Below are 17165 nucleotides of genomic sequence, written 5' to 3' on the forward strand. Positions count from 1 at the left end.
CTTACCAGCAGAAAATTGGTACTATGTTTTTGGAAAGGAAATCACAGGCTATTACAGGCAATTTCCAAGCTGATTTGTTCTTTTCAAATGATTGCCAAGAAATTAGAATCCCATTTTTCTTTGTCTAGTCATTCATGCTCTTTCTTGGAGATTTGCATAAAAATTAGAGCTGAAAAAAAATTCAGCTGAAGAATACAGCAACTGGAGAATTTATAGAGATGCATATCAATCATTGGAGACCCATGTATATATAATGTTACAAAGACATAATTAGACCAAATGTCTATATTTTGCAAAGATTTGATTTAGCAGTCTGTTAGATTTCCATGCACAAATTATCACAGCTGTGAGATACACTCAAAAACATGCACATGATACATTTAAATGAACACACCAGGGAACTATGAAACTGCTAATTCCCCACTATTTATCTGTGGCCACACATGAAAAAAAGTGAAAATATGTCCCTAAAATCTTTTGGACTTTCTAAAATAACATAATATTAAGATGTATTTTCTTCTCTGATGAAATGGATTATTTTATGAAATATGAATAATAAAAAATTTTCCTTTAGAGCAATGCAAGCCAGTCAGACATTAAGTACTAGATAATTCATCACGTAGGGACACAGGGCTATGTATTTTCATGTGTATCATGTAAACAAACACAAATGGCATATGTCTCTGAGTGAATGATGTCAATCCTCCTGGCTTGTCCAGTCTCTAGAACATGACACTAAACTGTTTTTTTTCTTGTATGACTTATAGAAGCTGTTTAAAATTGCCCTATTAACTTATGCAATGCTGAGAATAAATTTCTTGAGTTTTTCTTAAAATTCAAAGGGTACTTGGTTAGGAATTGACCACTAAATTGTAAACTATGGGAAGGCAGGAATCCCATCTTTCTCATCTCTATCTTCATGCTTTCACAAAGCAGGTCTTCAATAATTTGTTGCATGAATCAAGTCAAGTGTTCTAGCCTTATCTGACAATGGGGTTGTGTCATTAACCATATTTTATATCTGGATGGGCATGCCTCCCTTTCCCAGACAAAAGAGATCTCTGTAAAAAAAATGTTGTCATTTTATTAGATACTGAAATGTCACTTTAAAATAACTTTAGAATTTTCTAAAACACTTTAATATCTTTCTACCTTAGAATATACATACAAGTACACTTATCAGATAAAATCTGAGCTCAAAAAGCAATGAAAGAAGAGCCACTCATTTATGTGTAAGAGGGACTGACAAACTACAGTGAGTGGGCCAACTTTGGCCTATAAGCTAAGAATGGTTGTTACATTTTTAAATATGGGGAGTGGGAAAATATTTTCAAATAAATAACATTTCACGACATCTGAGAATTATAGAATTTCAAATTCCAGGGCCCATAAATAAAGTTTTATTGTAACAGCCACTCTCATTCGTTTATGCATGGTCTATTGCTGTTTTAGTGCTACGATTGCAGAGCTGGGTTGTTACAAGAGACCATATGGACCAGAAAGCCTAAAATATTTATTACCAGTACTTTACAGGAAAAAAAAAAAATGTTGCCAATCTCTGTGCTAGATGGTCAGACTTTTTCCTATTAACTGGGGGGAAAAAATAGGAAACAGTATCACAGAGCAACTAGTTCAGCTGATACTGTTACTCTGTAATTCTTCCGGGATCATTTTGACTGAGTCAAACTTTTCCAGAGTGAACTGGAGGCAATTTGAGAAAATTTCTTAATACTATAACATACATATCTTGGGGAAGGTATTTATCCTCTATGGGTCTGTATGTGGTGTTATAGGTCTCTGTTTCTTTGATCCCTGTTGTATGATTTTCTAAGAACTAAATCATTTTGACCTTAAATATATTAACATGTATTTCCATCTGATTTCCCAAAGAATCCATATGGTTGGCAATGGCAATTGTGTCTGCAACCCTGAGTTCTAATTTTCCTTTGGAATACTCTGTGTTCCCAAGGAACCCCTTGATTAAACTTTCTGCTTAGCCTTACATGTAAAACCATATAATTACAATTTGCAAAATTTTCATGCTGAAAGTAAATGATGAGATCCCTCCTGGCCAAAAAGGGTTTTAGACGCTCAAGTAGTTTAACATCCTTTGAACGGGGAGCATGCTTTTTTCCTATCCCTCTGCTGCCCACCCCACCCTGTAGCCAACAGGTGTGCAGAGGATGTCTCTGCTGGCAAGAGAGATGCATTCCAGCCTCCTCAACTGCATTTATGTTCATTAAAAAAGAGAATAACACGCCCTCTTTATTACATTTTCCCTACCTAATGCCCTATAATAGCTCATAACACATCAGAAAAGATCCACTATTTATTGTTCATTTGCCTTTTTGTTGTAAAAGATAATCTTTGCCTCAGGTAAAATAGTTTTTAACTTCATTTCTTTTTTTGCCTGAAGAGAAATGTTGAATGTTTGAATTACTATAAAGGGCTCAAAATGTATATATTTTAAATTTATCTACAGAGACTCTGGCAATTCTTCCAGCACACATATAGTATCTTAATTAAACTAACAAGTGATTATTCCTGACCACAGAAAGGTAAATATAAACAGAGTTCTGATTGGCCAGCCTCCCATCCTTTCATAAGCGCTATTCTATTCTTATTAGTCATAAAACATCATTAAAGATCCAAGAGGCAAGATAAAACTTAACATATAAATAGGTCATATGTATATGGTAATATGTTTGCCAAATCTGGCTTAATTTATGTAACAATGTATTACTAGAAGACGATCTAAAGCAGGGATGCTAAAATGTGGCAAGATGATGCTACCTTGTCCTTCTGTACCCAGATATTTTCTGTAAGCATGCACTAGGTCTTAGCATCCCTTCACAACACAGCACTTGAACAAGTCACTTTATAATAAAACCTATTTGCTATCCCTAGAATACAGTGGTATTCCCAAAAATGGATTGTGTACATTCCAGGAGATGTGTCAGACAATCCACTGGGATAGGGAAAGATTTTTTTTTTAAAAATATAAACATTACTACTTGAATACAGCATGTACTAAAAATCGTTTTATTGACAGATGTGTATGGATCAGAGAAAAATAAAACTCAGTGTGAGTTTCTTTGTAAGTCACCAGAAATGGTTTGAATTCAATTTCAGAACACAGATGGAACTCCTAAGGAAAGTTTATAAGTCACATAAAAAAATTGAAACTGAACAAGGAATGCCACACCAGCTCATCTCAATCTACTGTAATCTGCTGCCTCACATCATCACTGCCCATCAATCACCCTGTTACTGATGCTAATAAACAGTCACCCTTGCTCATGCGTCCTAAAACGACAAGTTGATAGTCGATACACTCACTGTTTCTGAAGTAAGTGCTGGTGCTGCTGCTGCTGCTGTTGCCTGTATGTTTCAATTGTGTGCTGAGGAAGGTACTGCATGAGTTCCAGGGATTCTTTGATCTTCAACAGCATTTCGTAAGTCTCACGGCCCCTCACCTACATAAGTGAGTAGAAGGAAAGAGAGGGAGAAATGAAAAGCTGTAGAAATGTTAGAAGCACAGTGAATCCTCTACAGTCATGGATTCTGTATTTGCAGAATCTCTCTATTCACTTACTTGCTAACATTTATCTGTAACATGAAAATCAATACTCCTGGTGTTTTTGTGGTCATTTGCAGACATGTGTAGAGTGACAGATGATTTGAGTCACCTGTGCAAGGACCCCGCTGAAGTAGGCCAAACAAGGAGATGCTCTGCTGTCTCATTTCAGCTCTCCTGGTGTACACCTGAGTTCTTTTCATGTTCTATTTAGTACAGTATAGTTCACAATGTTGTGCTTTTTCTGGGTAATCTCACTATTTAAAATAATATCCAAGTATAGTGCTGAAATTCTGTCTAGTGTTTCTAAGTGCAAGAAGGCCATGATGTGCCTTACAAAGAAAACACATGTGTTAGATAAGCTTCATTCAGGCATGAGTTACAGTGCTACTGGCCATGAGTTCAATGTTAATAAGTCAACAGTATTGGTATAAATTAAATAAGATGTCTTCAAACAAAAATACACATAAAACAAGATTATATGTTGATCTGTTGATAAAATATTGTGACCAGAGCTCAAAGGAACCTAGTCCTGCATTTCTCTTAGGAGCAATGGTTCTGCATTGACTAACAGTTTTCACAGTGCTTTTATAAAACATTACTACCATAAATAAATGAGAATTGACCATAACTATATCTGGTAGGACAAAAGTTTTCAGCTGGGATAAAATGTGTTTCTATCTTTAAGAGGGTCTCATAAAAGCTTCAAGAAATATGAGCAAGGCCAAAACTAGGGTGAGGAAAATCGGCACTTAGGGCACATGCACGGCCCTGAGAGTTAGTGCCTATTTAAATTTTCCACCCTAGGCACTACACCTGCCTCTCCCCACCCTGAATATGAAAGGCAGAATTTGTCAGAATTCAGAAATGGAAAGATGTTCCTACCTTGTGTTGAGCTCCTACTCATCCCAGCTCTGGGGTCCCTTCTCTGAGAAGCTGTTCCTGACCTTACTCTTCAGGTCTGCATCTTTGGTCCTTCCTCTGTGCTTCCATAGCTCTATGCCTACCTAGCTCTAGGGAAGCATTTATCTTATTACCTTATAACTGTGTCTTCAGCAGAAGGCAAACTCTTTGAAAGTAACACTTGTGGCCTACTAATGTCTAAATGCTCAGGGTCTAGCATATTTGCCACTCAACAAACACCAAGTAAATACATGCTAACTTAATAGAGTTATTGCCCCCACAAACTTTAGTTTGGCTAATACTTCACTAAACTTAAGATTAACTCATTATAGGGTACCTCCTTCATTAGTACAAACTGAAATTTTAAAATAGCTTTTCAAGTAGTTTCTGTCTCCTTGGGTGAAAACATATTAAGTCTTTTGGAATATTTAGTATATCAGGGTAATGTTTTACTTAAAGGTCACAAGTCAGTTTCCATATATGTCTTGAGAAGCAAGACACCGAGCGTCTCAGCTAACTCACTGTCTGATTGGTCTATCGGCAATCTATTTCCCTGAGGGTCAGGGCCCAAAGAAGGTGGGGAAGAAGGTAGGGGACACCCAAACCTGTTGAGTTGCTTTAGTTCAATCCCAGGGAGGTGGCTCACAGTCAAATCTCCTGGCCCTGTCTGTCCATATCTCATGTCATTTTAGATGGCATCAAGGGTTATACTGGTCACCAAAACTTCACTGCCACTCTAGATAGCAAAGACCTAAGGCACTAAGAATTCAACTAACTACAACTACAGTCTAATAAAGTGACCTCATTTGTGACCTCAAGAGGGCTAATGTTGCTTGTAGAAAAGAATGAGATTCTTACATGATAATTGGGCCAAGCCTCCTGGCCATTTACATATACATTCATCACTTGGTATATGCAGGGGATTAAATTCAGGACCCTTTTCTGCCCCTCTGGCCCCCCAGATATGAAAACTCTCAGATGGTCATATCCCTTATATAAAACGGTACAGAATTTGTATGTAATGTATGGACATCCTCTGTATACTTTACCTCTAGATTATGTATAATACCTGATACAATGTAAGTGCTATATAAATAGTTGTTATATTGTATTGTTTTTGTATTATTTTTATGATTATATTATTTAGTGTGTTTGCCAAAACTCATGGGTTTATACACTTAAAGTAGGTGCATTTTACTGCCTGTATACTGTACCTCTAGATTATGTATAATACCTGATACAATGTAAGTGCTATATAAATAGTTGTTATATTGTATTGTTTTTGTATTTGTATTATTTTTATGATTATATTATTTATTGTTGTATTGTTCTTTAAAATAACATTTTATATTGCTATTTTTTATTGTTTTTTTTTCAAGTATTAATACTGTTGATCCGTAGTTGGTTGAGTCTACAGATGTGGAACCCACAGATAAGGAGGGCCAACTCTAACTGAGGATTCTGTCTTGCTCAGCTTTCTTTATAGCACTTGCTAAAATAAATCATAATCAACTCTATAATTGCTGTATTATCAATTTTGTGAACTCTTTCTGACAAAATTTCTGGCCTAAATTGGTATGGCCATGCTATCTAGGATAATCTTATTATTCTCCAGTAATGAAGTACAAATTAATTTTAAGTATTTGGGTAGAAAAAGTTATGTTAGGAGGGTGACTTCAACTGGGTGGGTAGGTAAGTACAGAAGCTCACACTATTAATATATTCCAGAACTGTAACAGGAATGGGTAATTTCCTAAATTTTCAAAACATATATTATTTCTATTTTATAACATTAGCCCCCTCTCAACAACAACATGGACTGAATGTGTGTGTTCCTCCAAAATTCATATGTTGAAATCCTAATCCCCAAAGTGATGACATTAGGAGGTGGGGCCTTTGAGAAGGTCATGAGGGTGGAGCCTTCATGAATGGTATTAGTGCCCTTATAAAAAAAGACCCTAGAGACCTCTCTAGCCCTTTCCTCTATATGAGGATATAAGAAGATAGAAGTTAGCAACTTCAAAGAGAGCCCTCACCAGACCAAGCAGGTGGCACTTTAATCTCACACTTTCAGCTTCTAAAATTGTGAGAAAATAAATTTCTGTGATTTATAAGCCACCTAGTCTATGGTACTTTGTTGCAGCAGTCTCAACTGACTAAGACATCTCTTTTTCTTTTGCCACAGATAACTAGAAGGTGACCATATAGTAAAAGATCATTTAAAGAAGGTTAACATGAAGCAACCATGAACGCCCAAGGGAGACTCACTGGTAAGTATAACAGTTCATCATCTGGGGATCTTCGTTTCTTGATGGATGTCATCTGGATACCATGTGTGTTCTGACGAAAAGCTGGTGGAGGAAACATGCAAGTTTTATCCTAGGAATACTTCTGAAGAAATTACACATATTAAACATATTAAATATGTGTTTGACATATTTAATAATTGAATGTTAATATCAGTAAGATTTACTAATACATATTAAATAGACAGTAGCACCAGCAACACCTGTGAGATTAAAGATTCTAATCCTAAGTATCCATTTAATTGGTAACAATTGATTTTACATTAAGTGTGACCCTATCAATAAAGAGGTGGGGGGAAGACGGGAAAGAATAAATGAAGGAAATCAAAGCCAAGATGCTGGGAAATGGCCTTTGGCTTAAGTAATGCTGCAGGAAACCCTGTGTCTTCCTGATGTCTGTCTGTGAACAGCCATTAAAAACAGAGAGAAATTGGCTTTGCATTTTATTTTTCAGATCATTCATCTTCCAAGGAAGTAATGCAAGTTGTAGAAGTTGTCTTGCCAATGGCAAAATTAGGGAATTAATGAGTGATATATTCCTAAGGTTTCCCACATTAGAAACTACATTCAAAGTATAGCTTTAGAGATGATCCTTCTACCAAAATTTAGTTAACATGTCTTATTGAAAGTCATTAATTTGTAGGTAACTGGGGTGATTAGGGAATAAGCTCAGGAACTACGCTACCAGGCAGACTCAAGAGTAAAATTATAACAGAGATACATATATACGTATGTGTGTACATGCATAAAATTTTTATCATATGTATGAATTTTTGAGGAATGATCAGAACAGGAAAAGCATATCATACTGAATAGTTAAAACCTATGGTGATGGGTTCTCCCATAAAGTATAATATAATTTTTATTTCTTCTGGATAGTAATCAATGATAAGATTAAACCCTTTTTCAAAAATAAGCCATAGTGTGGTGTACTTTAAACCCTTGTTGAAGTGATAGCAGGCTTATGCAAGGGACCTTCTAGAATTAAATTTTGCCACAAGAAGCACAGGGGATCAGTGTTTTTCAGACTTTGTAAGTGGAGTCCCAGGACTCTGTGGAGGTGAACCTCATCAGCAAGGGGAGGTTGAAGGTAAAACATAGGGCTACAGACAACTCCCAAATCCCACTCTCTTCAACTGGAGCAGCTCTGCTTTATTTTGCATTGTACGTTCCTTGAAATATTCCATTTTGAAAAAGTTTTCACCAATTAAAAATACAAGTTTGAAAACAATTGATGATGTAACCGATGTCCCCAGAAGGTCATACATGTAAAGACTCCATGAAACCCAGATTTGCATGCTCTGCAGACTGTGTTTGATGAAATGCATCCCAAATCTTGTTGTTCTCATAGAGTCATGAGGTGAAAAGATGCTATTTTCAGCCCTAACGCTTAATAACTAAAAGATAAATTGATACCAATAGGCTAAGACACTGATTTTAAAACTGTAGGCTAGAATCACCAGGAAGGCTTATTAAACACCAATAACTGTGCCTCACACATCAAGTTCCTGATACAGAAAATCAGGGGCCTGAGAAGTTGCATTTCTACCCAGTGTCTAGACAATGTTCATGCTGCTGGTGGAAGTCACATTTTGAAGACTGCTGGACTAGGACATCTCACAATGGTTATCTGCATTTAAAAAGCTGTGTTACACACCTGGAGTCCATTTAAATGCTGTACCTAAACCGACTGGCTCTGGGGCCTCAAGTCATACTTTCTGCTAAGGCTTATGGGTCTTATCATGCAGATTCTCCAATATCACCCCATGCCCAACATCTGGAAAGGACTCAACCCTACCCCGTTTGGCCACTACATCTACTTACGGCGCTTCGTACCATCACCGTTCTTTGTGCTATCCGAAACTTGCTGCTTTCTGATGCTGTCTTCATCTGCCTTCCTGTCTCTTCCTGGGCAAGCACAGATCCGGGCCTCAAAGCAGCGCCGGCCCAGGACCTGCCCACTACGAATTAGGGGAAAAAAAGGGGATAAAAGGTTAAATTCAAAGAATTTTAAAGGTCTCCTAGAGTTCTCCCATTTCCATTTCCAATATTGACCATGGCCTGTGCACCATCGCCACCACCACCAGCTCAGCCATGGCTGCTTTGAGGATGGACCCCAAAGCGCTAGGCAGAACACAAAAGTGCTTACATGCCACAAGCAGTATTAGTAAATAACATTCCATTTGTTCTGCAAAGAACCTCCAAGCCATTAGCCGAACAGCTGTATTTAGCTACATATTCTGAAGGAAACTTGAGTTAAGCCAGTGGATGTCTCAGGATAAAATCCCCTTAGGCAGCCCAGACTTATTCAAAGAAACTGTCAAATGCCTTGGGGGCCACATGAAAACAAACACTGTCTAATCAGAAACAATTCCAGTCAAATGTCAAGAATTCAGGTATGAAGCCACTTGCACACCTTTCCCGGCTCTTTTTTCCTCCCTCTACCCACCCTCGTCTGTCTCTGCTTTCTTAGATCTTTTATGTAAGTGTTTGCAGCAAGGATTTAAAGTACAAAGGACAAAATCAAGGGTAGCTCTCTGCTATACATGCAAAGTTAATGATAAAGCAGACACAATTTCACTTTGCCCCCTCTCTGCCCATGATTTTTTAGAGAATGACAGTTCTACATATGCCACTTACTCTCTGGTTTCCAGAGTAACAATGATTAAAATTGGACGGCGGTTCATCCCTCCAACACAACTGCTGTTACACATGAAATTGTACAAGACTGTCGTGAATTCAGTGCCAACCTAAGCACAGGGGGGAAAAATTGTGTTAACAATGGCTTGAACTGATCCTCTTCCTTTTAAATTCTTCCCTCTATTTAAAGCATCCCAATTCTGAAGTGATATGCTTCCTTCCAGGAAGACAAACTTTGAAACTCATTATAGATTTTTCTTTGTCTTGCCTCCTGGGAAGCTTAAAACTGATTTTTGCAACATTGGACACTATGTTAGGTAAGACAGGCTATAACTGATTTTTGATCCTGTTCATTTGCAAGCTGATCCACATCACCCAATCCAAATAGGCTATACCACATACATGAATATCACTGAAAAGAGAAGGCTGGAAAAAGTTACCAGAACAGCAGCAATGCTCCAAGGATATTTTCCCTATACGAATAAAACACTATGACATAGATTTGAATATACACTTCTGTTAATAACACTCTGGAATTCCAAACATTCTCAGAATTAAATAATCTGGTCCAAAGTGCACACTTATGGGTAAGGCAACTGAAGCCCAGAGAGGGAGAGTCACACGTCAAAGGCCTATTTAGTAAGGTAGAAAACCAAAGAACTTTGGGTTCCTTACTACCACAAGACTCTGGTTTACATGACAGATTTACAAATCTGCCATCTGTTCATTCAAACTTTAAGAGATTCCTCTTCAGCTATCCCACCTACTGACTAGTGTAAAAATACTTGCATCCATTACCGTTGCACATGCACTCCCAGTGCAATTGCCAGCTGGATAAAACAATGCCATGTATAAGCCCAGTTCAATTATTATCTGCCCTTAAGATGGGAACATGGGCACAGAGCCATGTTACCAGTTAGTTCAGTACATATTTTGGAGCTTTGAAGGAAAGGCATGTGGAGAATAGGGAGAAAAAAATACAAAAAATGTTACATATTTGCTAGCAATACTCCCTGTTGCTGAAACTAATGCTCTCTCAAGTCTGCCTATTCTCTCTTTCTTTCTTGCTGTCTCTCTCTCTATATATACACATATATATGTGTGTTTGCATGTGTGTGTGTAATTTTATTCATTTATTTATTTTTACCTGTGGTGGCTCATAAGGTACCAGCACACTCTGTCTTCCTGTGATGGGGTCTTCTACGTATTGGGCATGGCTGTTCCCTTCTACTCGAATCAAATGACTAGGAGGGGCAATCTGTCCTGCAAAACAGAAAAAGACAAAATAGTTCCTTACCTTCAAAGTAAAGAAAACAAAATGAAACTTCATAGACAGAATGTTGGTGGCCAAAGAAATGGTACGTGTATTAAAGGAAATATACATCCTTGAAAAAAGGGGCAGATCCTGTTGCCAGATATCTAATATGATACATGAAGGTATCTCAACCTTTATAGTAATGGAAGAGGCTGGAATGCTCATCTATGTTTAAGAGAGCAGTCCTATACTTTGCAGTTTAAGGTTAACAAGTCAAGGTTTTATAGAACTCTGTAACTATATCTTTGACTCATCCACGGAGAGCATTTTGATAGCTTCCATGAAAAATAGAAGGAAAGGAGCAATAAAAAAAAAAAAATCAGTTCGACTGTTAAAAATGTTGCCCAAAAGCCTGATCAACAAGGATACTAAATAAGCAGAAGACAGCAAGCATATGACTTTCACTTTGCTTATTCTTTTCTCCTTCTCCATTTTCAAATCTTGCTTTGGTTATAAAGATAAGAAACTTGCTGGCTTTACTTTGCTGAAGGAGTCCCAGGTTGGGGACAATAAAAGACAAGTAGGTTTTAAAAAGAACTTATGCAAAGTCTTACAGCATTTGGTATACAAAAAAGGAAGATGTTCTAAGAATTGGGATTCATAAAGCTGTTCTTAACCTTAGGCCACGTAGTTCCATTCCACAAAAAAATATTCAATCGAAGTAAAAAGTTAAATGTATCATGATGTTCTCTGCAGCATCATCTATTATGGTAAAAACTAAAAACAACTATTAGTCCAAAAATGAGAAAACAGTTTAAAAATATTATCATCTTGATGGGACACAGGCAGTTAGGTAAATGGATAATGGAGCCTATCTATATGGGATACTGTTTATGGCATATTGTTAAGTGATAAGCAAGACAGAAATGTATGGATAATGTTATGTAGACAAGGACTAGGAATGCATGTATAAAAAATAGTTGGGTTAAGGAGGATTTTGACTTTATTTTCTACTTTAAAATTTTTATCTATTCTCTTTCTTCCTCCATTAATTTTCTCTACACTCTATTATATTCTTTATATTTATACATTCTATTTACCAATCCTTATGTTTTTAGTATTTTTCCTATAAAGTATCCTAACTTCCAACCCCTCCTTCACTCTCATCACTCATTGATGATTCCTTATGCTTTCCCCTATCTTACTTTCCACTTTTCAGTATTTTCTACTTAGTCCCCCTTCATGGAACCATTATAACAAATTTAAGGGAACCTTTGGAAATAGTGATTCCTTCTCCAAAGCTTGGATCTGAGGCTCAGAAGATAGGGCATGGCTTATTCGTGGACACAGAGCTTAAACGTGACCCTCAAGATACCTACTCCCCTGACTCCCACTCTTTCATTCGACTATTCCCCCCTGGGGGTAGGGAAACGGCAGCCTTGGGGACACATGTGGCCTTCTGGATCCTTGAGTGCAGCCTTTTGACTGAATCCAAATTTCACAAAACAAATCCTTTTAATAAAGAACTTAATCCTTTTAATAAAGGATTTGTTTTGTGAAATTTGGATTTGGTCGAGGAGCCGCATTTGGGGATCTGGAGGGCCACATGTAGCCCCAAGGCTGCAGGTTCCCCACTCCTGTGTGGCGGAGTCCTCCTGTTTCTCTGGGAAAGAAACTACAGCTGAATAGCAGAGCCTGGGTCAAGAAGAACAGCTAACATGTTGTTCTCCTTACACTCTCTCATTTATGAAAAAGAAAAAAAAACAAAGAAAAGGAAAGGAGCAGCAGGGAGTAGACCAGTCGTGGTAGTCCAGATCATCTAGTAACCACTAATGTTAAATTAAATAGTTCAACCATTGTGAAAGTCACAAATTTACTTACCATTATTTTTGGACACTGTCAACCAAAAAGACAGACTGAGCTGCAATTAGATTGCAGAAGTCTGAACCAGGTAGGCAGGTTCCAAACAAAAATACCCACAGGATCTTTACCTTCAAGGAACTTAACCAAACAGTTACAGATTCCAATGCTCCTTACCCTCATTGAATTCACGGCTCAGCTCATGGTTGGGGCACCGTTTTACCACCTCAGTGACGTGCTCAGCCTTCTTGTAGACGGGCATGGCGCGAATTACGGCGCCCTGAGGAGGTGGGGTCATCACCTTGATCTGGATGGGGCATGTCTTTGCAATTTGGCAGTACAGTTTCTTCAGTTCAGTAGAATACTGCTTAGAGATGGGGCCAGGGATGGAGGGAAGGAGACAACCGACAGGAGATATTGTTACATTACACATCAGAACACTGAAAATGTATCCATGTTTTATAGCCTTTATAGCTGCATGTTTGCCATTGGCTACTGCATATACGATGTATGGCAATCTTACTAGAGGAAGCCATATTCATTAATCAAATTCATAATAATTTTTTGGTATTTTACTTAAAATCCTATGTTTACAAAAGGTTTTATATTTATCAAAGCACATTTATACCATTATTTTCTGTTATTTAATATCTTCTCTGTAGGATGAAGAAACTGAGGCTCAGAGGGGGTTTAAATGATTAATACCATGAGTAGCTTCATGGATAACCAGAAACTAAATGGAAAAACAGTGTTTTCATGTATTGAGTGATATTAAACAATAAATCATAAAGACAGCTCTCTGCTTAGCAGATTATAATTAATCCAGCCTTTAAAATACTCTAGAGAGACTCATAGGAATTAGGGTTCATGGAATTTTTTTAAAATGGAATATCCACCAGAGATTGGAGAGATTTAACCAGAGGTTAACCAGCTTGAGAACTGCAAGGCAAGATCTCTCCCAAATTATTGCATGTATCTTCTAATTTCAGAGCATACGGGAATGCAGGAGCGAGAACGGACCCTTCAGTCCTATACTCCCCCAAACAACTGGCCTAATGTAACACAGCTAATCATGGCAAAGAAGGAGTCCAGATCTTTTCACTCACAAGTGAGTGAAACTTTTCCTGCCCACTCTTCCTTCTTCAGAGAGAGCAAGTTCAGTGGTGGTTAGTTGGTTGTAGAGTTGGCAAAATAGCGTAGAGAAAGCATGAGACGTAGAACGAAATAGAAATAAAAAGGTCCTATCCTGTGTTGCTTCCCCTCCCTCACCTCTGAACAGAAAAGCAAGTCTTCATTCTAATCCTTACACCTCTGTTCTTGGGGTCAATGCTCTATTACTCCATTCCTACTCGCTCAGATGCTGAGGCAAAACCACCCAGGCACTAGAATTGCTGGCCAAGAGTGGGGCACCTAGTAACACTTATCCAAACAAAGGGTAAACATACACACAGGTTGCAATCCTAAGTTGGCAGCAATATCCTTCCAGGGCAAAGACACAGGGGAGCTGGAGCCAGAGTGGCAAACAGATTCATTATTGAGATGTCCCACCCCAACTCTCACTAAAAGCTAATACCCCAGCAAAATCCACTTTTAAAATGATTGTCTAACTCTTCCTTTTGAAATATAACATTTATTTAAATGATCTTTTCTTTTCTCCCAAGTAGTTCAGTATATGAAATTTTTAGTTAAAAATTTCCCAATGCCAGAAGAGTATTGCAAAATCAGTCCTCCATGCCCACAGGCCATGGATTAAACATAGCAAAAGGGTTTTACGTAGCTTGAAGAAATAGGAATCATGCCAAGATTCTACCACAAAAATAAATTTTTACTTGGGAAACGCTGAATAAACTTTAGATGGATATTTCTGCTCTTGTGTTTTTAACCAATGACTTTACAAACATTGTTTTAGAACATATTAAGGACTCATTTTTACTGAGAATGCCAAGAGAATAAGCATATCCATTTGTGTTTTTGTTAGGAGGTATATAATACATAATCTAAACATGAATTTCATAAGATGAACCTTAGGAAAGATGACTGAAAAATACGCCTGTCAGCTAACACCCGAAGGCAAATAAGGCATCCTTCCAAGTATGTAAAGATTGCAAAAATGAAGGATAAGTATTCGAAGTAGGAAAGTTTCTGTAGAGAAACATTCCATTTCAATAATTGTTATACTATAAATCAAGCTTGACAGACTGAAGCATAAAAGCACTAAGAATAAGGTTAAACATCAAGTACTGATCCTCACTTATTCTCACAGATGGCAGCGGGTAATCTAATTTCTGAGTTTAAATAATGATAAATAAAAATAGCTTCATCATTTACCAAATTCCTTTGTAAGAAATGTAATCCTCACACAACCCTATGAGGAAGGTATTAGAGGTATACAATCTCTTATCTGAAACCCCTGGGGCCAGAAGTTTCAGAAGCTAGAATCGTTTAGATTTTCAAAAGGGAGTAAAGTTCATATAGCATATATTATCAACATTTCCAGCAGGATTTAGGGCAGCACCCCATGATCAAACACTAACATTTCTGCAGAATACACAAATAATTCACACTAACTTGGAAATGACTGTCAAGCCTCATAGCTTGGACTGGGATTCACCTCCAAATGAGTATGCCACAAACTTAGAAAATCAAAACAAAACCATACAAACTTTTAGTTTTTAGAGCTCTTTGAATTTCAGGATTGCACATAACAGACAATAGATGTATACTATTGTCCCTATTTTATAGATAAGAAAGTTAGGGCACAGAAAAGACTTGTCTGAAGTCACACAGAAAAGATGCTTCTAATTTCCAACATTGTGGCTCTTTTCTGAATCAAGTTAAAACATATTCAATCTTCTCTAACATTAAACTGGAGCTCAAAAGTGGTCTACTTAACATCAACAATTTCATTTTACTTATTTCTCAGTCTAATGTTTGCTCATTTAATTGTAGGGAGAGGAAACAAGAGATAGAGTTGAAAAAACTTTGGGCTAGTAGAAAGCTGGCCTGGACTCTGGTACTAGCTGAGCTGTCTGTCAGTACTTCTACTATGGCTCTGGGGAATTCGAGAATAAGGTCCTGCTCTTTAACATGGTTCATTAAGGACTTTGTAAGGCCCTTTGTATTCTGGCCCTCTCTCCCTCTCATTCCTCCACACCACCCTCCACATTTTCCACCCCATGTTCTACTCATATGAATTCTTTAATGCCTCAAACGCCATATACATTCATCACCCACAATTCAAAGTGTCATTCCCTGTCTGGTACATTTTTATTTTTCCTCTGTTCCCCACACCATGCCAGGGCAATTTAGATGTCACTTTTTAGCTAGGACTGCATCTGGTACTGTAGACAATATTTTCCAATTTTAGTGATGAGAGTTTCATATTTGAGTAAATCAAAATATCTGACTACAGCCAAGATGCATTACGTTTATTGCTTTTGGTTAAACCACCAGGCCTGCCATTTATTAATAGTAACTAGAGGGGCTGAAGTGGTCTGGCAGAATCGCTTGTTTACAAAGCCAAGTCTCTGCAATTTTACTTGCTTCATTGTTTGCAAATTGGTTCTGTGATGACATTTAATATTTTTTTCTAGTACTAAATTTATTCTCCCTGGCCTACAGTGTGTTAACAATTCCTGAGACCTGCCTACTTCTCTTATCCCTTATCAGAGAGCACTATCATCTTCTCCAATTTGCCAGGCTTCTGCAAGATTGCAAAAATGGGAATCTGATTTGCACCAAGATTTTTAAATACCCTGATGATTCAAGTCAGCAAAGGCTAAAAATTTGAACACATGTGGCCTTTTTTAACATCTCACTTTCTCTCTATAATTTTTAAAAGTCACCTCTAAATTGATCCCCAACACTGATGAGATTCTTTAGTTCTAAGACCCAATTTATTCCTTTTGTGCAGGTTTTTTTTGTTTTGTTTTACATGGTATATTTTTCTTTAAAGCACATTAATTTTTAAGTGTACAAGTTGATGATTTGACAAATGCACACAGTTGTGTAACCACTACCATAATCAAATCAAATATAGAATATTTCCAGCCTCCCCCTCGCCCCATTATGTTTAGCCTTTTGCAGTTAATTCCCTCCCCAATACCTGGCCCCAGGAAATCACATGGCAGCTTTTTCTCACTATAGTTTTACCTTTACGGAATTCTATATAATTGGAAAAATATAGTGTATAATCTTATGTGATCATGCTTTTGAGACCTATCCGTGCTTCTGCATGTATCAGTATTCTATTTTATCTTTGAGTGGAATTCCATTATTTATCAACTCAATTATTTCCAATTTTCCTCTATATGAAAAAACTATTATGAACATTCCTGTACAAATATTTGTCAATAGATACCTAGGAGTATGATTGCTGGGTAAGTGTATATTTAACTTTTTAAGAAAATGCCAAATTGTTTTACAAAGAGGCTGTGCCATTTTCCCCTGTGACTTGCAATATATGAGGGTTTCACATCCTTGCCAGCACTTGGTATTGTTTTTTTTTTTTAATTTATGCCATTCTAGTATGTATGTAGTAGGACTCATTGTGGTTTAAATTAACATTTCTCTGATGATTAATGATGTTGAGCATCTTTTCACATACTTTTTAAATTTATATTTA

General features: G+C 37.2%; 1 protein-coding gene across 5 annotated transcripts in view; it reads right to left on the reverse strand.

Annotated features, from left to right (window-relative positions):
* The window catches only part of TP63 (tumor protein p63), a 221784-nt gene that overhangs the window by 17639 nt on the left and 186980 nt on the right, over positions 1-17165 (reverse strand). For all 5 annotated transcript variants that reach the window (XM_012640202.1, XM_012640194.1, XM_012640211.1 and 2 more), the window contains 6 exons: positions 12719-12905; positions 10574-10689; positions 9427-9536; positions 8611-8747; positions 6749-6831; positions 3340-3476 (listed from right to left, as the gene is read on the reverse strand). In XM_012640202.1, the coding sequence (XP_012495656.1) occupies positions 3340-3476; positions 6749-6831; positions 8611-8747; positions 9427-9536; positions 10574-10689; positions 12719-12905 (770 nt within the window). The remainder of the gene's footprint in view (positions 1-3339; positions 3477-6748; positions 6832-8610; positions 8748-9426; positions 9537-10573; positions 10690-12718; positions 12906-17165) is intronic.

Source organism: Propithecus coquereli, unplaced genomic scaffold, assembly GCF_000956105.1.
Source record: "Propithecus coquereli isolate 6110/MARCELLA unplaced genomic scaffold, Pcoq_1.0 Scaffold10, whole genome shotgun sequence".
Taxonomy (NCBI): Eukaryota; Metazoa; Chordata; class Mammalia; order Primates; family Indriidae; genus Propithecus; species Propithecus coquereli.